At 40.9% G+C, this 23,365-nt stretch overlaps 1 protein-coding gene across 1 annotated transcript in view; it reads left to right on the top strand.

The window, feature by feature from the left end:
- Positions 1-11,027: 11,027 nt before the first annotated feature.
- Positions 11,028-23,365, top strand: part of RTN1 (reticulon 1) — a 216,339-nt gene continuing 204,001 nt past the window's right edge. The window contains exon 1 of the mRNA XM_044773677.2: positions 11,028-11,487. Coding sequence (XP_044629612.2) covers positions 11,247-11,487 — 241 coding nt within the window. The 5' untranslated portion in view covers positions 11,028-11,246. The remainder of the gene's footprint in view (positions 11,488-23,365) is intronic.

Raw genomic sequence — 23,365 nt, 5'->3', positions numbered from 1 at the left:
GCACTGAATACATAATAATAATAGATAAGATTTATTAAGCATTTGTATGTCAGACACTATGTTAAGTGCTTTATAGTATCATGTCACTCAATCTTCACAACAGACTTGTGAAGAACACACTGTTATTCTCGTTTTGCAGATGAGAAAACTGAGGCATAGAGAAGCGCTTACCTGAGTTCTCATGGCTAGACCTGGCAGAGTTGGTACGGAACTTAAGCAACCCAACCTGGCTGCAGGGCCATTTACCCTAAATGTAGGATCCACCTCATGTAACCTTCCCAGCAGTCCCATGATGTCTATAGTATGAGCCCGCTCCTTTACAGGTTAGAATGTCATTATTACGGATATTAGAAACGGAGGCTTTGGGAGAGTTATTTGCCCACATTAAGTAGGTAGGATAGTCACAGTCTGGATCCAGGAAGTCTGATGCCACAATGCCCTCCTGCTGTCTCCTGCTGTTTGATACTGCTGGTAAGGGAGCTCCAGGTATTCCAATCCTGCCTGACTTCAGAATCCCTAACCAATCCAATACTGGTCCATCTGGAAAGTCAATCTCACATTGTCTTCCTGCTTGTTTGTTTTAGTTAATGATTTTTGTTAAGATCTAGAAGCAGTTGGATAACTACTTGGGCCATTTAAACATTGAACTCCACTGGGGTTATTGAAGCACTCTTAGAAATAGAATATCTTAACAAGCTTTGTGTATGAAACTTCAACTTGATTATTCCTGTGACTATATTGACTTCCAGAGAGAGCATATTAGAATGCCTTTGATAAAGAGCCGTCAGAAAGCTCTTTGATAATACTGGAATTCTCTATTTGAAGAATTAGAGTCTAGCATATCTGAGTAAGAACATATTGTAAAATTATAATGGAAGTCAATTGGAAAAGCAATACAAATTACAAATGTTAGGCTTGTATGCAATCTTCTCTATTTTTCTGAAACCCTGCTATTGCTACCTTCATGCTTTGCAGACGACTCTGCTGTATACTTCACCGAGAGGTTACAAGCTGTCCAACATGAACTTCCCTCATCTCCAGCTCAAATTTTTTCTCAATCTTCATCTCCCTTGTGTTCTCTTTTCTTTCTATTTCTGAAAAACAAATTAGATTTCCTACATTCTAAATTTAACCCTTGCCCTCATGGGCTTGTACCAGATATGGGATCTTATGGAAAGACTGGATTGGGCAGGGTGTTTTCCTAGGCTAGATGGGAGCTGGCAAAATTCTGGGAGTGAGTACGAGCTGTGGACCAAGAGGGAGGCCAATGTCAGTATCGGAGCTAAGTATCAAGCATCCTCTGCAAGGAGAGCCTTCAAGGCTACAGGGAAACAGTCAGGATCCAGGAAAGGCGGAACACATCAGAAAGTGGAGTTCTGGTGGGTCCAGATGACATGGTTTAGACAATAAGCAAGGACAAAGGGAGCGAGTGGGTAATTGCTTCTTTTGGGTGATGGGTATGTCAGGTGAGGAGACCCAAGTACTGAATCCTTCCTTATCCAGTGGCTTCACCAATTACGGCCTCTCTTTCTTGAGTCTACATTTTCCCCTCTCCATTCTCTCCTGCCCCTTGGCCTATATACTTTTCCTGTTCCTTTCCAAAAGTCCACACTTTCACTTAATCCCTTACTTCTTTAAGCAAGTGTCACCTTGCCTCTGCCTCCCTCCCAGCGGCCAAATTCAATGGTCAATTCAGTCATCATCATTCTCAGGCTCTCTGTGGCATTAGGCATTGTTGAAGGTGCTCACACTTGAAACTTCTCCCTTGGCTGTGCTCTCCCCCTACCTCCCTGGATGTTGTCTTTCTTCTTCTTTGGACTCTTACATATGTATTTCTTAGGGATATGCTCTTGGCCTGCTTCTCAGCTCTTTCTATGCTGACTCCTCTGGCAGACTCACCCAACCTTATGACTTGGATTATTCTTTTGACCCAGGTGACTCTTAAATCCAAATCACCAGCTTTGACCTTGACCTTCTTTTCACATTTCTAGTATCCATCTAGATACCTTCACCTAAGTGTCTCATCTGCACATTAAATTCTGCATGGCCAAACATTAACTAATTATTTTTCTGCAACCAGCTTCTCCTCTTGTGTTTTTATTTCTATTAATGACATTTATGAACAATCTGTCCCTCAAATTCTAGATGTTTGGGTCAATCTTTACTCTTCCCATGTTCAATCAGGTATCAAATTCTGTTGATTGAAATATTTCTAGTATTTTCCTCCCCATTTCTATTATTATTTCCTCTTTCCCAGTGTTCTTCAACAAAACGACTTTACTATCTTGCTAGCTGGCCTCCCTACCATTAGTTTTCTTCCCTTCTAATCCATTTTAATTGATGCTATCGTTTCGTGACTAACGTCTGTCATTCCTCTCATTAAAACTCATCTATTAAAAAATCCAAACACCCTAATCGAGCATTCTAGGTCCTTCACAATCTGAGCCTAGCCAATTTTTCCGTTTTTATTTCCCACTTTGCCTACCCTTTGCTCTAGAAAAATGGCTTGATCTCTTCTCTATAAGTGCCCTATAATTTCTCTCTCCCATGCCCTTGCTGTTCCTTAGATCAGAACGACCTCTATTCATCGGCTTCCCATGTATGGATCCTACAAGTTTCAAAGCCTTGCTCAAATACTTCTCCTCCCATGAAGCTTTCCTCGATTGCTTCAGATGGCAGTAATCTTTATATCTTCTGATTTGCCATGGCACTTTATCTGTACCTTTCCCCTCGTGCTTATCACCTTCTACCTTGGGTTTTGATTATTCATGTGCACATTTTATTATCTCTATGGTTTGCTTATTAACACCTTGAAAAATGGATTCATCTTTGTATTCCCAGGGTGCCTGCTACAAATATTTGAACAAAGTTGATAGGACTCATCAAATATTCCTTGTACTTTTTTATATTTCCCAGCATCTTTTGCCATTAGACTTGGGATATATGACTAGTTCTGGCCAATATTCTGTAGTAAGTTTTCCTTAACACTTCCAGTTTGAGGTATTTTGGAACAGATGAGAATTATCCACTCGTTCTTTCCTCTTTCCGTTCTGTGACAATCTACAAGGCCGCATGTTCCAGATGGTCTAGTTGCAGTGTGGTAGAGTTTCTATAAGTCTGAATCCCTGATTGATCATGTGCATCAGAGCTCCTCCTGAACTGTACTAGATGTGAATCTAACTAAGAAATTCTGTTGTGTTAAGCCACCGAAATTTCAGGGTTAATATGTTACTACAGCATAAGCCTATCCTGGCCTGACAGAGAAAGTATTCAATAAATTTATGAACGAACAAATAAAGAAGATACCTATTGAATAAGTTGTGCTGCTGGAACTTCTCAAGAAGCTTGATCACAGTCTGTAGGAAGTTCTAGTTTCATAGCTGTCTGTACAAGAATGACAGTATCATCAGATTGCAAGTAGTCTACCATTTGATTATAGTCTCCCTACAAATATCTTTAAAATATTTTGCCTTAAAAATTCAATTGGTAATCTACTATGTATGTAGTTTCATGTGTTTTTTTTTCAGGTAGCAGAATTTGAAGTTAGGCATTAAAGCTGCATTGCTCATTAAAAGGTATATGTGGGGTTTTCTTGATGCAGTCAAATGCATAATCTTTATTTTCCTCTGGCTTGCTGACTGCCTGTAGTGCTTCTTTCATGAACTGATCCTTGATGCTTCAGATAACCTAACATGGATAATTTACAAACAAAACTTGTTAGTATCTAAAGGATGCTGGCTGATTACCTTAGAGACTTTTTTATATAAGTTTTCTTTTTTCTTAGAGAATTCAGAAAAGATGAAAAGGTTTAAAGAAGAAAATAAACAGTTTCATAATCCTGGAGATAACTTCTGTTATAATATCACAGTCTGCAAGGATTGTTGAGCATGTTCATAGTTTGCCGACATGCGTTCAGCCCTGGGGACGTGAAGCCTTTTTCTGACTCTCCAGGGTGTGCAAATGCAGCCCCGCAGGCTGTCTCCCTGGGCAGCGGAGCGCTTTGGCTGTAGCCTTCTCCCATTATCAAAACCTAAGCTCAGCTTAGTAAAGCTGACTGATAATTTGCTACAAGATATTAATACTATTAATGCTGGGTTACCTTTTCTGGGGATGCTACCATTTGTAATGGTACTGACCTGCCAAATTTATAAAGTCAAAAGGTTGAAATTCCAACACCGATGACAGGCTAGGGTAGGAGCAACATTTGGCAGGAAGACTGTCTAAAATCTCCAAAGTTAAGCTGTACAGGAAGCCACGATTCTGTTGAAGAATAACATTATTCCAGAGGATCATCTAGATGTTTCTGCAGAGCAATTGTTTCTCCCTAAGATAGTTGGCTGGTTGCTTTAAAAATGGAAAGCTAACCCTGTGACTGATGTTCTAGTATGCTATGCCCATTCAAAGAGAAAAAGTTCGATGTTCTCTTTTTTTGCATATTTGTTCAAGTGAAATGAAACAGACCCAAAGTGTTTCTGTCTCTTTACTGGCTATGTGCTAGGTATCTGGAACCACCTTTCAGCTAAGGACTTTTATTTGGAACCATCTACTATCATCAGGACTTTCACTTAGGTTGTTTTCCCAGTCATGATAGGCTTATCTAGATTTGCCACTATCTTACACCTGTAATGAAATAAGGTGGCAGTGGAATAGGTGACCGACTCAGGACAGTTCATAAGTGCTTACAAGTCACAGAGTTTGTCTGGTCCTATCTACTCTGTGACACCAGTGGTCAAACTTGTATTATGGTGCATGTGGAATGGTAAGTATTCCCTGGTTCGGAGCTCTCTTACATCAGTATTCCCCTCAATTCTCCTTGCCACTCTAACGTAGACTTAAGCTTCTACCAAGTACTGTTCAGGTCCCCACTTACAGTGGAGTTCCTTGTTAGTGCCTAAATTTGATGGAAAGGCAACTTTATGGATAAAAAGTTCCGAGAAAGAAGAGAAAGAAAATTTCTCCTTGAACTGTCCTAACCGCAAAGAAGCCCCAGGGAACTGAGATTTCCTAACATATTTGTCAGGTTTGAAGATGAGTCCATGTCACTTACAGAGACTATAGACTCTTGGAAGACAAAATGACCCTTTAACCCAGGAGAAGTTGGGACCATATGAATAAGGCCAGAGTCCTTTAAATTGGAACTAATCCCATAAAGTAGGAGCCAACCACTAGTCTGGGGTTTCAATGGTTGCAGTCTAAAGTTAGAAGACAACTTGTTTTTGGCTAATGTGCCTATTGAGCTGTCCAGGGTTCTGACTTCGGCATAGGACATCAGTATCTTTCCTATCCTCGGTTTTGATGCTGGTAATGTTGCTTTAAATTCTGAATACTTTGGATGTAGTCTGTGATCACTAATCTTGAATATCTCTGTAGTTTTCCTTCAGCTCTGCTGAGCCAGGCTCTGGTCAATGGCATACTGCGTACAAAGTGAAAAATTGACGGTACTGTGTCAGGACTTTTAAGCTGGAAAGCATGAGGCATAGGGTCAGAAGACTTAACTTTGATAACAGCTGCTTTAGCCATGCGGCTTGAGGAAGTCACTGAAGGTTTTTCAGAATCGTGGTTTTCTCATCATCCCTGAACAATAAAATATGAAAAATATCTGCAACATAAATGACAAGGATATGATACAAAGAGCATTTAAAAATATTTGAGACAAAAATATCTGATTGGAAATGTAAATACTGGACACAAAAGGCAATTCACAAAATAAGAAAGACAAATTACTCATATGACATATAAAAACTAACTCAAAATGGACCAAAGACCTAAATATAAGACCCAAAACTAGAAAACTGTTAGAAGAAAACATAGCCGTGAATCTTTGGATCTTGGATTAGGCAATGATTTCTTAGATATGACATCAAAACCACAAGCAGCAAAAGATAAAATGCATGAATTGAACTTCATAAAAATTTAACACTTTTGTGCTGCGAGGGACACCATTAAGAAAATGAAAAGACAACCCACAGAATGGGAGAAAAACATTGCAAATCATATATCTGATAAAGGACTTGTATCCAGACTATATAAGGAACTTTTACAACTCAATAATAAAAAGACAAATAACCCCATTTACAAATGGTCATAGGATCAGAATAGACACTTCTCCAAAGAAGATATACAAATGGCCACTAAACTCATGAAAAGAATTTGAACATCATTAGCTATCAGGGAAATGCAAATCAAAATGACAATGTGATATTACTTCACACCCACTAGGATGGCTGTATTAAAAAAGTAACAAATATAAAAATAAAAAGGCAGATAATAACAAGTTTTGGCAAGGATGTGGAGAAATTGAAATCCTCAATACACTACTGGCAGGATTTTTAAATAGTGCAGTTAATTTGGAAAAGAGTCTGACAGTCCCTCAAAAAGTTAAACACAAAGTCCCCATATGACCCAGCAATTCTAATCCTAGGTATATACCCAAGATAAAAGAAAACATACCCACAAAAAATCTTGTACACATTTATAACAGCTTTATTTATAATAGCCAAAAAAGTGGAAACAATCTAAGTGTTCATCAAGTGATGAATGGTTAAACAAAAGTGGTATATCCATACAAAGGAATGTTATTCATCAGGAAAAAAGAAGGAAGTACTGATACATGCTATAACACGGGTGAACTTTGAAAACATTATGCTAAGGGAAAGAAGCCAATCACAAAAGGGCAGATATTGTATGATTTCATTCATATGGAGTGTCCAGAACAAGCAAATATATGGAGTCAGAAAGTAGAATAGTGATTGTCTAGGACTGGATTTGGGTTTTGGAGATGCAGAGTGACTGCTGATGGGTATGAGGTTTCTTTTTGGAGAGATGAAAATGTTTTACAATTGATTGTGGTGATCGTTGCACAACTACGTGAATATACTTAAAACCGTTAAATTACACACTTTAAATTGTATTGTATGTGAATTATATCTCTATAAAGCTGTTACTAAAAATAAGAAATACAAATTACCAAGAAGCACATGAAAAAACTCCTAATTCATTGGTCATCAAATCAACAAAAAGTTTAAATTACTATGAGATGCCATATTTCTCATCAAATTTTGGAAATTAAAGGTATTGTGCGTGTTAAATGAGATCTTTTTGTAAACTGCAAAGAACTATTCAAAGGCAATTTACCCCTATCATATATATTTTGGTTTGCTTCTCAAGCTCAGAATACCTAAAAAATGTTTTAATTTTGAGTCTAAAGCATGGAGAATTCAAGCTACAGATCTCCTAATTTATGATTTGCCCAAAGAAATAAAAATCTTTGTGTTTTTACTCAAATGTACAAATTAAGTAAGAAAAACAAAGCTGGGTTCAATGAAAAGTGACCACATCTCTTCTTCCCAGTCCTACTGGAGGACATTAGCAACATCTATGTTTTATCCCCTTGGATGGCAGATTAAGTAACAGCAGCCACTCCCCATGGACAGAAGGAGCCTGGTGTGTTCCAAGTGTGCTGTATGACATTTGTGAGAGCTGTAGTGGTCCCCTGGAGAAAACACAGGTGTCTTGTGCACCACCCTGTGGTCTCTATAAATTAGTTTCAATCTAAACATTTTTTCACTGCAGTAGGAAATGGAGAACATTTTTCCATATCAAAGTCAAGAACTTCCATGCATTGTAGAATAGTGAAAACCATGTTGCAAAATGAGCTGCATGCTAGGTAGACAAAATAAGCTTTGAACCAACCCCAGACACAATGATTTCAGAGAACTCTCAGCTCCAGAGTGAGTCTCATCTTGAGTCAAACACTTATCTTACTAAGTCAGGGGGAGCGATTCCCAGTTGTATTCTTTCCAAAAAGGTTCAAAAGTAGGGCCTTGGCTTGGGTGCTGATAAGCTTATATATAATCCAGAGAAGGCAAATGCTTGGCATGTGTTGCCTGAATATAGCTATTGCCTATCCTTCTAGACACTCTTTCCTACCAAATCCAAATATGCCCCAAGACTCTTTCTCAAAACAGCACCCCAAGCATTCATTAATAATCAATCAATGAATTCTGTTTGCCATTCCTGATACAGGCTACTCCAAGTTGAAATGTGTGTTTGTGTGTTTAGGGGAACGTTTTTCATTTAATTTCCTTTAAATGCCTGATTTGGTTGCTGTTGACTCTTCGGTCTTTACAAATATAAATGCCCAGGCAGAGCTTTTACTATTATAAGCCATTTTCTGGAAATAATTTGGAATGTGATATTATATCTTAATGATATACTTTACATATGTCTACCCGTTTAGTGCTCTCCCAAGCCCTATGCAGAAGGCACTATTAAAATATCTAGGTTACAGTTGAGGAAACTGAGGCACAAAGTTCTTAGGTAACTTTAATATTGAGGCTGGAAAGGAGTTCATCTTGGTTAATGTTTGTTCCTTGTGCTCTTCCTCCATGGCCCCACATCTCCTTCCCCATGGTATAAGGTTTGCTCTAAGTTAAGAAGCTAGTGTTAAATAAATGATCCTCACCAGATTCCTTCTTTTGAAACTATGAACAAAACTTCTTTTCCAAAAAACAATAGCTGAAGACAAAACCTGACAGTTCTTTTGTCTCAACTCTTCTTGCTAAGAATCTTTTAAAAATACCAACTCTATTTTCTTTGTCTCAAAAGCATTTTAGAGCAATTCATAACTTAAGAGCAACCGTGCAAGCCCTGGAATTCCAGAGCTGACTGTGTGTTATGCCTGTAAATCTTCAACTTAGTCAAGCTTTGTCAGTTCACAGGGGTGCAGATACAAAATAAATAATACCGATAAACATTGGTAATTTCAAACCATGGCATAAACCTGAAAATTTCTTCACCCAAATGGATAATTATTTGTATACATCCAGAGGAGGAACCTAATTAGATAGTTGTGAAAATTGCTAAAACTGAAACAGTGAGCACAGCTCTTTTCAGCAGAGCAAAACAGAATCACTTATCAAAATGGAATTTCGATTAAATTGAAAATGGAAATAGAAATTTTCAATCAAAATGGAAAACCTCAATTTCCTCTAATGAGTAAAATCTCAGCATACTTAACTGGCTATTTCATGCTCACATTCTCAATTGGGGTATTGATTAGCATCTGAAGAAACATGGAAATTAGAATCATACCCCAAAACTCCTTGTATATTTAGGCATAAGGAAGTTGAGGTTTGCGTAATTATTCCAGTTTCTTAATGATGACTTTCATTAGTGTGTCTCAGAGAAACAAAAATAACATACTTTGTATCATTCTCTAGGTAACTCCCTTACCATAACAGTTCTAAAACGTTCAGTACCCATCAATAACCACTTAATGTTATATTATTTTTTTGTGTTCTTGGCATGTTATCAATAATGAAACTGTGAGAAACTTCCATCTGGTATTTCTGATGCTTCAGCACCTTCTAAACAATAGATTTGAAAAGAATCTCATACGTGCCCCTGATTACACAACAGGATTAAGCTTCATGGAAAGATAGCAGTGGAATAGCTTTTCATTTTAAAGATTTCTTAAACAGACGTGTTTTCCCCATGGAAAGATTTTGAAAACCAAGATGATTCATGATAACCAAAAGTTTTTGGTTGTCGTTGTTGGAGGGGGTAATTTTTTATAGCTTTATTGAGGTAAAACTGATATACATTAAACTACACATATTTATGGAGAATAATTTGATATGTTTTGACACATGTATCCACCTGTGAAGCTATCACCACAATCAAGATAATAAACACGCCCATCACAATTTTTGAAGACATCAATCGTGTAAAACTTTGGTGATCATCAAGATCCCCAGGGGCATCTGGCACAAGTAGGCCTTATTTATTGTCTATTGAGTGAACACATTTTCTTTAATTTACTGGCACCGAACATCCTTTGAACATTAGTATACTAGCAGATCAAAGGGTTGGACAGAATTTAGGCTTTTTTTTCAGCATTTTTGAGGAGCATCTGCATGGTGCTGAAGCTGGCCTTTGAATATACAAATGGACAGGGATGAAATCCTCAGTGTGCCTTTGGTGGCTCAGTAGTTCCACAAAACCTCACGGTAGTTGCACCGCATGCCCCACCTTTTCTAGAAAAGGAGCAGCGGATAAGTCTATTCCTCCATCCTGTGTGCTGGACTGAGCCTTATTTTTTTTCCAACCACGCTGTTTTGTAGAAAATATAGGAACCAATAAAGTACAAGTCTTATTCGAAAAGATGGATCTAAATATGAGAATAACACATTATAAGCCAAGTCACTTCTCTCCTCTGACTTTCAGTTTATCTGTCAGATATCTTCCGCCTTATCAGAGAAAGCTGTAAAGAAAAAAGAAAAAGAAAGCAGCAGCAAGCTTCCTGGAATGTCCAACTTCTCAAATAAAATAGACTGCACAGATTGTTTATAATTTGTATGGCTTTGGCTCAGGGTTTCTGAAAGGAAACATCGCTGCTTTTGTCCTGCCTGGTGACATCCTATTTGCCCTCAGTATTGGTAGGGCTGAGGTCTGGTAAGCTTTTTTCAGAGGATCTCCTGATAGCTCTTTCCTGTACTCCACTATTTTCGGCCCCGTTTTGGAAACAACAGTTCAAGGACGTAGCATTTAGCCTCGAGGTTGCAGATTCCCTGTTGGCAGATTCCATCTGCCGACCCCCATTCCCACCCTTCTCCACACAGACTCATGTCCCCTCCACCCCTGATACTGGTCACTCTCAGAACTGTAGCCTTGAGGTCTCCAGCTTCCTTGCTTTGCCTCGGGTCCCAGGACACCAGTCCGGGTTTAACTTTATGAGTTGGGAGGGCGGCTTGTCTAACCAGTCACGCTTCAGCTGGGGGCTGCTTCTACCTGCTCATCCTTTCCTCTGATTCCTCCCCAAATGAGAGGAAGATTCAAGTGGATTTGGCACATCACCTAATCCGGGCCTGCCATTAGCAGGCCGGGGGCCGACGCGTGCCGAGGAAGACTCAGACCAAGCAGGCCATTTTCACCTGCGTAATAAGAGGCTCGAGAGCAGCGAAGCAGCGGCGGCGGCGGCGGCGACGGGAGCGGGAGGAGGAGCGCGGGCGGCGGCCGCGGCGGGGCCGGGAGGAAGAGGAGGGGGAGGAGGAGGAGCTGGAGCGGGGAGAGCGGCAGGCGGGCTCTCGGCCGGAGTTGCAGCAGCGGCGGCGGCGGCGCTGACACCGCAGCCTCCCCGAGCCCCGAGTCCCGGCGGGGGCAGCAGCAGGGAGCGCCCGCCCGCCCAGCCACCGCACCCCGGTCCCGCCGTCGCCGCCGTCGCCGCGCCCCGGGGACCGCCAGCCATGGCCGCGCCGCCGGATCCCCAAGACCAGCTGCTGCCGCTGGCCGGCCCCGGGTCCCAGTGGTTCGGGGACCGGGGGGAGGGGGAGGACGAAGCGGTGACGCCGAAAGGGGCCAAGCCGGCGCCGCAGGCTGGGGAGCCCGGCCGGGGGTTGGGCGCCGGGGCCGGGGAAGCGGCGCCCCGGGAACTGGGCTCGGGCCCCGCCCGGCCGCCGCCCGTTGCCATGGAAACTGCATCCACAGGTAAGGCGGGCGCGCGCCGCTGCCCCGCAAATGGCGTCCGGGACCCGAGTCCCCCAGCCGGTGCCCTTCTCCGCAGCTCGCCTCTGCCCCTTCCTTGCGCTCTCTACTTGAGCACTAACCTCACCCCTCCTTTGCTTTGGGCGACTGTAAATATTAGCGGACTGGCAGAAAACAGGAATTTTATTTTTCCAAAGGCTCGGAAGAAAACAAAATACTATTCACCCTTTAATTTCATTATCATTATTATTTCGGCTTTAAAAATTGTCCTCAAAGGCAAATCGCATCAACCTGGCTGCTGGAGCGCCCGTATACAAGTTTCTTCCTTCTGCCAAAGGGTTGGGGGCTGTAGGGCCCGCTTGGCCAGTTGCGATGATTTTTTGGGGCGTGTTTGCGCTCAGCGTGCGCGCCAGCGACAGGGGACGCTGACAACAAAGCGACCGGCAGGCCCGCTGCCCCTAGACCCGGCTGGGTTCTGGGCAGAGACGTGGTTTAACTCTGCCTCACCCCTTCCCTCCTCAAATCGCCACCCCTTCTCCCTCCCAGTCCCCACTCCCATTCCCCACCTCCCCCTCTCTCTGCGCAGGAAACAGAAATCCCAAGGTGTGTCTGTGTCTAATTCAAGAGGGACAGCATTGCAAGAGGGTTGGGAGTCGTGGCAGCCCCCTCCAAGAAGCTTTCGTTCCCAACTGCCCGGATGCCCCCATCTTACAGGGAGCGTAGAAACTTGGAACCCCTAAGCGCGGCCGGCCTGGCTGCGGTGTTAGAGGGCTTTCATGGTGGTGAGCGTAGGAGGCACAGTTTACTACCAGTCTGGACCCGCCCAGGCATTTGGAAATTGCCCTAGGTTCGGCCTCGCTTCGCCTGACTCCCTCTTCCGAGCCGGAGCTCGCGGGTGCCCAACGGGGACCAGGGACCCTGGAGTATCCTGGCCAGAGGATGCAGGAGGGGAGCTTTGGGAGGGGCTGCCGACCTGGGTAGCGCTGTGTTTCCAGAGAGTGGGTTAGAGAGTACTGTGTTGTGTTGTTCCCTGAGAAGGCTTTGCTGTGGTGGAATGAGAGTTGTGTAGTTTTGAAAATGCAGCCCTCAAAGGTCTGGGGTGGTGGGTGCTCCAGGGGGAGCGGAAGGGAGGCGGGACGAACATGCGTGCCCTTGGCAGCTGATTTTGGGAAACCGTTTTCTTAAGCCACCGCCTTTCTTAAGGGTCATGTGGAGTGCCTTAGGTAGTCTTAACTCTGCTTTAGTACAAAAGATTTGAGCTGAAGAAAGGAGATTTGGGGAATGCGTTGAATAAAACCTGTCAACATTCTGAGGGAGGGGAAAAAGTGGAGACCATCTTCCAGCAAAAAAAAAAAAAAAAAAAAAAGAAAGAAAAAGAAAGACTCAAAAGCAGAAAACCCCGTTTGTCATATATTAATGATTATATCCTGGGGGGAGGAAGGATTTAAGACTAAGCATGGCTGCCTAGCCTCCCTTTCAACTTCTTCATCTAAATGAAGAGAAAACAAAACTCTTTATAGTTGCAGAGGAAGACGGCAAAAGATAACAAAGGAAGGCACATTTTTTTGTTGTTTACCATTGCCATTCTTTGTTGAGGGAAGCTCATAGTTCAGAAAATTTATGCATCCTCATCAAAGTGAATTATTTTTTATAAACATTGCCCACCTTCCAATAGTGTCACCAAGGTTAGGTGAACTAGAGAAGGGAAGCTCAGTGCCACATGTGCAGTGACATACTATCCACTAAAATGGGTTGCTATATATAAAATGCTTAGAATGACTCCTGTCACAAAGTAGGCATTTGCAATTTTTAACATTATTATAGAAATATTTTACTTTGTTGATTGTATTAGGGGTTTCCTATCAAAGGCAACAAATACAGTAATAAAAACAATGCTAAGTTTGGAGAGGTGGAGAATGAAGGGAGGGGAAAGGAGTACATATTTTGCGTAGTAAATAGAAAATTTTTAGTTTATTCTTGCTGCTGGAAGGAATTTCTCATACAGTTGTTGATTGTTTAATGTTTTAAGTCTACATGTTTCTTATTTAGTAGACTGGATGGGCTGCTATAAGAGACCCATATGCTGGAAATGATATCTAAACAAATAACTAGATCTTGAAAAGTCTAAATAAAATCGGGCCAGCTTCCTTGCCTGTTATTTTGGCAGTTCTGTTGCTATAAGCAAAGTGGGCAGGTGCAGCTTCAACTTTACCAAAGACAAAATCCAGAGGAAGCATATTAAGCACACCTTTTTAAAAGAATGGTGCTCTTTGGGACTCAAATCAAACTAAGAAGTAACTTAGACTTTGAGTGTGATGCACTGTAAACAGATTTTGTTTCTTTTCCGGATGGAATTATAAAATGTAAGACTGTTACTGATGTTTTAGAAACTGTTTTTTTTTTTTTTTTTGAAAAACACCACCAATCAAGTGTCTGGACAGAAATTATGTTATTTATTTTTATACATTGATAGTAATTAAAGTTCCTAAAGAAGCATTTCCAAAAATATTTCTCAGTAATGTCCTGCAAAAGGATACGTGTTTAAGCATCATTAGAGCTGCACTCTGAAACTCCATCAGTACTGTATTTTCAAGTATTCTCATTGCTTCTGTCCCTTTTGTGGGTTGAAAATATTCTTAAAAAATAACGGCGTCTTCTAAAGCTGTGATTTTTCATGTCTGAAATTGATAATGGGCGTGTCAAATGATGTCTGTTGCCAAGGGAACATTTAATACACCATGTGTACCCTACAACATGTTAGCGTTGTTGATCAGGAATCAGTGCCATCATCTGATAACTTTATTCTAAGGATGGTAAGAGCAACTGTTTTGTTTTTTTTACCATCAGTTATTTTATTCCTGGAAACTATTCAGAAGGAGCATACAGTAACACAAGGATAGAAGAATGGCCCTTTGTTTAAAGGAAGAATTTAAAATAGAACATTTGAACAAAATGCAGTGGTAAGAAGTTAACTCATTGGTCACTTTGGAAGTTAACTCATTGACTGTTTCACGCGTGGGAGGCAAAATGAAGAACAGAATGGAGAAGGGTCTGGAGAAATCAGTCCAGTGTGATTTGCTTTAGTAATATTGATCTATAGATAATTTGACTTAAATTTCTAGATGATTGCCAAAAAGAGAGATTTCCCCAATTTCCTTGGACTATAGTGCTCATTAATTTACATTTTTCAAATGCTGAATGTGATACTCTGTTGGAAATCTATTCTTAGTCTATCAAGATTTAAATAGCTTTCAGAATGTATATATATATATATATCCTGTGTTTACTCTGTTTATATAATAAATTATGCCACACACATTACCAATCATCTTCTGAAATTCATGTGGAGGCTGGAGTGACTGTCTGCCCTTGTGGACGTGTTTGATAGATGTGTGTACATTCTTTTATTTGGAGTCAATCCCAGTAATCCCCTTCAGAAGATATAAATTTAAATTTTCAGTTTTCTTTCATCTTTTGAGAAAGCTATAGTTCTATTGATATGGAAAAGAACACTACACTTGCTTTTATGATATTTTACAGAATGTATAAGGAGAGCAAAAGAGTTTCTAGTGCAATTTATTTCTCTTGACATAGCCTCTGGATACAATCAATAACATTTCTGGCAGAAAGTATGGTAAACGTCCTTTCGTATAGGAAATTGAAATTAGGTTAAATTAAAATTTAGAAACACTTACATACCCTAAAAATACACTGATAAATAAATTTTATCAGGGCTTTCAGCATAACTTCCTCTTCATGAGCTCATTGTTCCAGGAAACCCATCCTGCTCCTTACCCCTCAAATACACCATAGGCCTTCCTCCCCTCATCTCTTTTCTGGGTTGTTCATCTTCTTCTGATTCTGAGGGTTTGGAGAAGAGTTGTGGATTATCTTGTTCATTATACTGTCTAACCTGGATAGCATGGATTATGGAAAGTTTTTATTATCTGGAAAGTGAGAAATCATTGTGGGTCAATTCAATTTCGTAAACATTTATTGAATGCATCCTTTGTATAGGGATCTGTGCTAAACACAGGTTGTGGTTTTCTAGAACATGTGCACATTTCTGTCTCATGTTAGTATTTAGTTTAGTTAAACAGTTCCTTTTGTGTCATTTTTCATTTTCCTCATTCTCAAATCAATGCTGGAAGCTTGACTAGAAGGGCATTATGATAATCTAACCACATGGTCACAAGGGCATGAGTTAGTTTTCTGAGGTCAACACAGGATAAATAAATATGAGCACAGCTTGCTGAGACTTCATTGCTGGGGGAAAATTAATCAATCAATCAATCTATGTATCTATCTAATTCTGTCTTCTTCATAGAAGAATCCAAAAATCTCTGGATTAGTTAGCTGTGCTTTTATTTTAAAATTGAAACAAATTATTTCAGTGGTGACTAGGGAGCTTTGAAAAAGGCACTGTAAAATATAGAGGGCAGAAAATAAAAAACCTATTTCAAGAGACTAATATATCCACATAGGAATGTCCTCCACTAAAGTTGTTGTAAAGAACATGACCAAAAAAATAAAAGAAAAAAACCAGTTTTGTTTGTATAAATAATATTTGAGGCCAAAAAGAACATGAGAAGAGCGTAAACTGGAGTGGTCCACTGTTTGTGGAAGATGCTGTAGTAAGAGAATATGAAAAAAGAAAGGAAAAGCTTCGCAATTCATATTTAATCTGTATTATTTAAAATGCACAGTGATTCTTAAGTTAGAAAATCTGAAATATACACAAAGAGAGACTGGAAGCCCGGGATAAGTGAACAGAAGGCAAACTCCTGTCTCATTGCTTTGATGAGTTTGGCCCTTCAGAGCCAACTACTTTACATCTCATGGTATTGAATGAGCGTGCTGAGCAGTTTTAAAGTCATTCCTAGTATATTTTGAGAATAAGGCTAATGCTAAGAAAGTTGAAGTGGGGAAGTGATTTTCAAAAAGGAAGAAATGATGGATTCTTAAAACTTATAAGCCAATATATTTGATACTTATTGCTGGTAGAATCTAAGAATGCATTATTATGCCAAATATTGATCAACCCTTAGAAAAGAATAAATATGTTGATCACCGGAAATTCCCATTGGTTCGCTTAAAAATAGTCCCATAAACCAGAATTTTTTTTTCAGATTCTGAATCACCAGCACGCATACAACACTTACTATGCCTAAGAACTCTACAAAACACTCAACTCACGTAAAGCCATAAAAGCATGCTCTTTAATTTTGCAAATGGCACAAAGTTTCAGAGGATAGTTGATGTGCTATAGGGTAGCACTGCTATTAAAAAGTCTTGATTTTAATATTTACCCCAAGGCAAACTCTTTTAATTAAAATCATTTTTTGCCCTTAGTTTTTAAAATTCTTTTTTGGCGTAGGAAATATATGCACATGATATTAAAATTTAAACAGTAGAAAAGAGTATACAGAGAAAAGGAAGTCTTCTTCACGCTCTATCTCCCAGCCAACCATTTTCCCTCTCCAGAGGCAGCCATTGTTATCAGTTTCAGCAAGACAGTGTTGTTTAATTCATTCATGATTATACTGTCATTTATTGAACCCCTGCTGTATGCTACGCATTGTTCTAAGCACTAAGGATACAGTAGAGAAAAGGATAGATGAAAGTTTGTCTCCCATAAAGTGTATGTCCTCTGTGTGTGTGTGTGTTTAGGGAGGGAAGGGGAGAAGAGGGAGGGGAGACAGAGAACCCAAAATATATGTCAAGGGCTGATAAGTTCTATGGAGAAAGTTTAAACAGTAGTGGAGTGATAGTCAAAGAAGGCCTCCTTGACAAGGTGGCATTAAAGCAGAGACTCGAAGAAAGTGACAGAGTGAATCGTGCCGATAGATGCCTCGGAGAAGATCATTTTAGGCAGAAGAAACAGCCTGTGCAAAGGCCCTGGGTGAGCATGCTCCCTGGAACAGCAGGGGGTCACTGAAGTGGAGTGAGCAAGGTGACAGTGGTAGAAGAAAGGCTCAGAATGCGGGATGAGGGGTGATGGGCAGATTAGGTCCTATAGGCCATTGGAAGAGCTTAGGATACTACTCTGAGTGTAAGGGGAGCCACCGGAAGGTTTACAGTGAGGGAGGAGCATGTTTAGAGCTACGTTTTAAGTTGAGTTTAATGGATCACTCTGCACTGTGTTGAGACTCTAACATGGGAGAGGTATTATGGGATGTGGAGCAAGAATGACCAGCTAGGAGGCTATTACAATAATCCAAGCAAGAGATGACAGTGGCTTGTACTGCGGTGATAGCATTGGAGGAGGTGAAATGTGATTGGATTATAGATAGATTCTGAATGCAAAGCTAACAGTGTATCCTAATGGATTGTGTATGGGGTGTGAGAGAAAAGAGTCAAAGATAACGCCGTTTTTGGCTTGGACAAATGCAAGAATGGAGTTGCTATTAGCTGGGATTGGGAAGACTTTGGGAGGAGCAGGTTTTAGGGAAAGGCCAGGAATTTGGTTTTGCAAATGTTAATTTGAAATGCCTGTTGGATATCCAAGCAGAGATGTCAGGTAGGGAGTGTAGAGGTCAGGGGTGGGAGTGGTCTGTTCTGGATATATAAATTTGGGAGTTGGCGTAGAGACGAGGTCACCAAGGGATTGAATTTTGATAGTGAAGAGGCCAAGGAGTCCTGGGACACTCAAATATTCAGAGGTCCACAAACGAAAACGAGTAAAGGTGGCTTAGTGAAGTAGAAGGAGAACTGAAAAAGTGAGATTCTAGAAGGCAGGAGAAATGTATGTTGAGGGATGGAATGATGGACTCTGTCAAATGCTGCTTGTAGGTTGGGTAAGATGAGGCCTGAGAATCAGGCATTGGATTTGACAGTGAGGAAGTCATGAATTTGATGAGGCTGCTTTATTGTGAAGTGTTGGAAGAGACTTTGGTTGGAATGGTTTTTAGAGAAAATGAGAGGAGAAAATGAGATGACATCGATAGACGTGACTCTTTCGAAGACTTGTGCCATAAAGGAAACTAGAAATATAAGAGGTAACTATCTCAGGGATCAAGAGAAGGGAAAGTTTTGTTTATTTTTTTTTTTTTACTATGGGGGATATTAAAGCATATTTGTAAGATGATACAAATGATTCAGGAGGAATGGAAAGACGGATGGTGCAGGAGAGAGAGGGGGAGTTTCTTGCAATTACGTCCCTGAATAGGTGAGGGGAAATGGACCCAGGGCACAGTGGAGGGTTGATGTTACAGACATAAGGGCAGTTCATGGATATAACTGGAGGAAAGACAGAGTGGGGCACAGGTGCAGAAGTGGGGCCAAGAACAGGTTCAGTGAAATAGGAAGCAAGGTCAACAGCAGAGTGAATAGCAGAGTGAAGTTGGAAGTTTGAGAGGAGGGGAGAAGGTATAAAATTGTTACTTAGGATAAGGGGAGAGTGAAAGGACTAGGGAAAATTGTAGGAATTCTGAGCAGTTCTAGGGCTCACTTGGAGTTGGTGGTTATGAGCTTAAAGCAAGACCAGTTATCATATATGTCTCTTTTTTTTCAGTTGAGTTCAGCTGCCTAGTGTTGATTTGGAGTAAGTGGATGGTTGGGTTGGTTTTTGTTTTTGTTTCCCAGTGAGCATGACAAGAAGAGAGGGGCAGTGGAATTGAGGACGTGTGCAAGACAGTGAGAATACTGACGGACCATGGAATCTGGGGAGGGGGGAAGGATGAAGCACAGTGAAAAGACAATACTTACAGTGGGTTGTATGTACTGGAGGCATTGAAGATCAGCCGGAGCAGGGGTGCTTGAGTAAGGGAGCTGGGAGGATGCGAGGTGGTGATACTAGAGTGGGTGTTTGAGACAAAGATGAAGGAGGGAGTACAGGTGTTGAGGGGAGTGGGAGACAAGATGGAATGCAGGACAAGGTCACTGAAGGAGTGGAGGCCAGAAGAACGGCAAGGCCAGGAGTGAGCTCATCACCTATATGATTACTGAAACCAGAAAGAGCCATAACAGAGATTGGAGAGTGGCAGTGAACCAGGTGCTGGTATCTTTAGGGAAGGAAACAGTGGCCTTGGCTTCAAAGCTAGGGGTTCTTAGAGGGGAGGGAAGAACAGTGACCTGTGGTATTATAAATATAAAGTCCTGACTATAGGTTCCACAAACTCTATTTAATATGTACAGAACGTAGGAGATGCAACTTAAAATAGTTCATTGTGGGGGATGGGAACTTTGAGGGTTGTAATTAACTAAATATGAGCTAGGGGTATGGTGGAATTACTAGAATAGCTTATGTAATTTTAGGTAGTATTAATAGAAAGCCTTGGGTACATATCATCTGAAGTAACAGTTACCTAGATTCTGTTCTAGGCAGGCCACATTCAGAGTCTTCTACTACACGGTGGGTACCATGCTTTGAGAGACATCAGTGAGCTACAGAATGACGAGAAAAGGGTGACCAGAATGGTGAGGCACCTAGAAAAAAAGCCATTTGAGAAATCTTTGAAGAAATTAAGAATTTTTAGTCAGAAGAAAAGAAAAATTAAAAGAGATCTGAAAATTAAATTCAAATACGAGAAGCACTCTTATGAAGCAAAGAAAGGTAACTTGACCCAGGTGCTTTCACAGGGCAGAAGGGGGAATGCTGGGCAAATCAGAGAAGCAGATTTCTACCTAAAGGAGGAGCAAGTTCTAATAATTAGAACTGCCCAGACAAGAGAGAGATTGCCTCCCAGTTACTGATATTCAAACAAAAGCGAGGTTGCTGTTTACTGGGGGAAACTTAGACAGGAAAGTGTTAATTGTTACCGAGATCTTTAAATGTCCCTAAAGGAAAACGATACTCAACTTTACACTGTGGCTGTTTAACGTGGGCATATTTCTCAAAAGTGAACAGCACACAAATAAAACCAGAAACAGCATTCATCACAAAACCGCAGCTAACTTAAATTGACTTCCTAAAAGGCACTGTCCACAAAATCGTGTCCTGCTTTAAATTCTTCTCTAGATCTCCATTGTCGAGGAAAACTTCTTAATGTAACACACTCGCTTCTTAAGAACTATACAATTTAAGCTAGTTTTGGGTTATTAACCTAAATGTGAAACATGATATCTGTAAGCATCTCTTTTATTATATCCTTTTTCCTGAACTATCTTTTAATTTTTACTGCCGTATCTAATTCCATACGTACTCAATATATTCTAAAATGTTTAACTCATTAACTCATTCTGTAATGCTACATCATCATATGATTCTCTCCTTAGTCCTCTGCCTCACTATATGTATATTTATGTTAAATTATTCATTGTAAAGCCATGTTTTCTGGGTTGCCTAATGAATTACATTTTTAGCTGGACCAGTTCTGCAGTCTAACTTCCATGTCCAATCCCCAAATGGATTTTGTAATTCATCTACTGCATGAGATTATTATAAAACCAGGTATAAAGAAAATTCTTGCTTCCTGAATGTGGGGAATTTGTTGACTATCTCACATCCTTCAAAACATCTAGAACTTTGTTTTATGCATAGCATATCTTCATTCATTTTTAAAAAACAACTCTTGGACAACAGAAAATTTTGTGTATTCAAGTTATTGCTGATCTAGTTGCCGAGTCTAAGAAAAATATCCATGTCACGTCCACTTTGGCATGAATTTTTCAACTGATCCTGAAAAGCAGGGCTTCTCAAAATGTGGTCTATAGATTACCTCTTCAAGATCTCATGAGGTGACCACAGACCTCAACCTGGGGAAATAACCCTGCCAAATGCATGTTAAAACTTTAAGAAACACTGACTTGTTGAATCTCCTCCTTATGCTCAGCGTTTTGCCAGGAGCTGTGAGGGATAGAGGACCATGAGCTGTGTCCTCTCTCCTCCATTTCCTCCCAGCTTGCTGTCTAGATGGAGATGTGACTAACTCACACAATACAAAGGTAAACAACTCAAGTCAGAGTACAGCTTGGTGCTTGGATGGATGAGAGAAGCTATAAGCAAGCCCTGCAGGAATTTCGTGATTTTATGGGTTCAGAGTACCTGGTCTCTCGAAAGAGGTGGAGTGCCACCTAAAGGCTTATGCCTAAAGGATAGATAGAAGAAGGATAAGCAGAAGTGAGCAGAAAGGCAGTTTAGGTGAGGGGAGAAACGTGAGTGATGATGTGGAGATCGCAATGACTAGGCTGCTTTAACCTGCCCAGCCAGGTGAGGGGAGACAGGTTCCAGGGGCCTTGAAAGCTCCTCATGGGACTCTAGACTCCTTTTATATGGATTCTAGGCCCTTTGAAGGTTTTTATGTGGGGGAATTAATATTATAAAGCTGTGTTAAGGAAGATTAGTCCAGTCTGACAGTGGCATAGAAGATGAACTCAGTAGGGATGATCCTGAAACCTGCATGTTTGCTGACAGAAGGCTGACCCAATAACATCAGTTTCAGTGCCTTGCATAAATAGCCATGGGCAGAAAGAGGAAAGTACGTGGGAAGAAAGAGGAAGAAAGATGAGTGGCTTCACACAAACATTCAATAAGGCTTTGTGACTGACAGGAGATGGGGGATGCAGGAAGGAAGGAATCAACTCTAAAGTTCTGTGCCCCAGTGGCTGGGAGAATTTTGGTTCTATAGAGAGATGGGAGGGGGAACTGATGCGAAGTGAGGATAATAAATTCATTTTTAGTCATTTGGGGCTTGATGTGATGAAAAGCTATTGGAGTGGAAATCTCCAATTGGCACCATGGATAAATGAATGGATTTTGGAGATGAAAACAGGATTCTTGATACAGATTTAGAAAATTAGAAGAGAAATCATAGATAAATTAGTTTTCTAGAAGAGATTATGTTGTATCAGAAGAACAAAGGGTCAAGAACAAAGCTGAGTGGCTTTAGGCAAATTATTGAACCTTCCTGAGCCTCAGATCCCACAGTATGGATGTATGGTACTAGGTGTTATATAGCCTGGCAATCAAATGGTAACTCTGCCATTGTTATAGTTTCACGGGATCTCAGATGGCATGGTATGGAATGAGCTCTGACTGAGAAAGCAGGTTTATCTAATCTTGGCTTTAGTACCTAATATCATGTCAATGTGAGCAAATCTGCTTTATGTCTCAGTTTCGTCACATATAAAATGGACATGATACTGTTGTCCTAGCTATCTTACAGAGCTGTTGTGAAGATACACAGAGAAAACATGAGGAGGTCATACAAATTTCAAATGATAGGGGCTGGCCTGGTGGTGTAGTGGTTAAGTTTGCACACTCTGCTTTGGTGGCCCAGGGTTCACCGATTTGGATCCTGGGTGCAGACCTACACACTGCTCGTCAAGCCATGCTGTGGCAGCATGCCACATAGAAGAACTAGAAGAGCTTAAAACTAGGATATACAACTATGTACTGGGACTTTGGGGAGAAAAAAGAAGAGGAAGATTGGCAACAGATGTTAGCTCAGGGCCAATCTTCCTCACCAAAAAAAAGTCATTAAAAAATTGCAAATAACAATATATTTGTGAGGTACTATTAATAGAAAGCCCAGTTAGCACTGTCAGATACAGAAGAGAGGCCTAGGAGAACAAAGATGGAGAAAAACTCATGCTACCTCAGCCTTAGGTATGTTAATAGAAAATGCTGGCTGTGCTTGGCTGCACCTCAGCCAAACATCAGTGGAGAGTGGCAGGAAAGCGAGGAAGAATGGGGATGGTGAGAAGCTGGCTCTGGCCATCCACACTGGAAGACATTTTGGCTACGTGGAGTGCAGTTGGTGTGGTGACCCACTCCATTCCTCGTGTCCTAACGAGTGATCTGTGACTGGAGCAGGGCTGAGGTGTGCCTGGGGGGCCAGCTGGAGTGAGAGAAGACAGCAGATGGTGTCTATTCTGATTTTCCTGCTCGGTGGAAGGGCAGTAAACATAGGAAGCTATCCTAGGTGTGTGTGGGAGTTGC

Source organism: Equus asinus, chromosome 7 (assembly GCF_041296235.1).
Source record: "Equus asinus isolate D_3611 breed Donkey chromosome 7, EquAss-T2T_v2, whole genome shotgun sequence".
Taxonomy (NCBI): domain Eukaryota; kingdom Metazoa; phylum Chordata; class Mammalia; order Perissodactyla; family Equidae; genus Equus; species Equus asinus.
The sequence above is the reverse complement of the archived record's forward strand: the minus strand, read 5'-3'. Positions and strand labels throughout refer to the sequence as shown.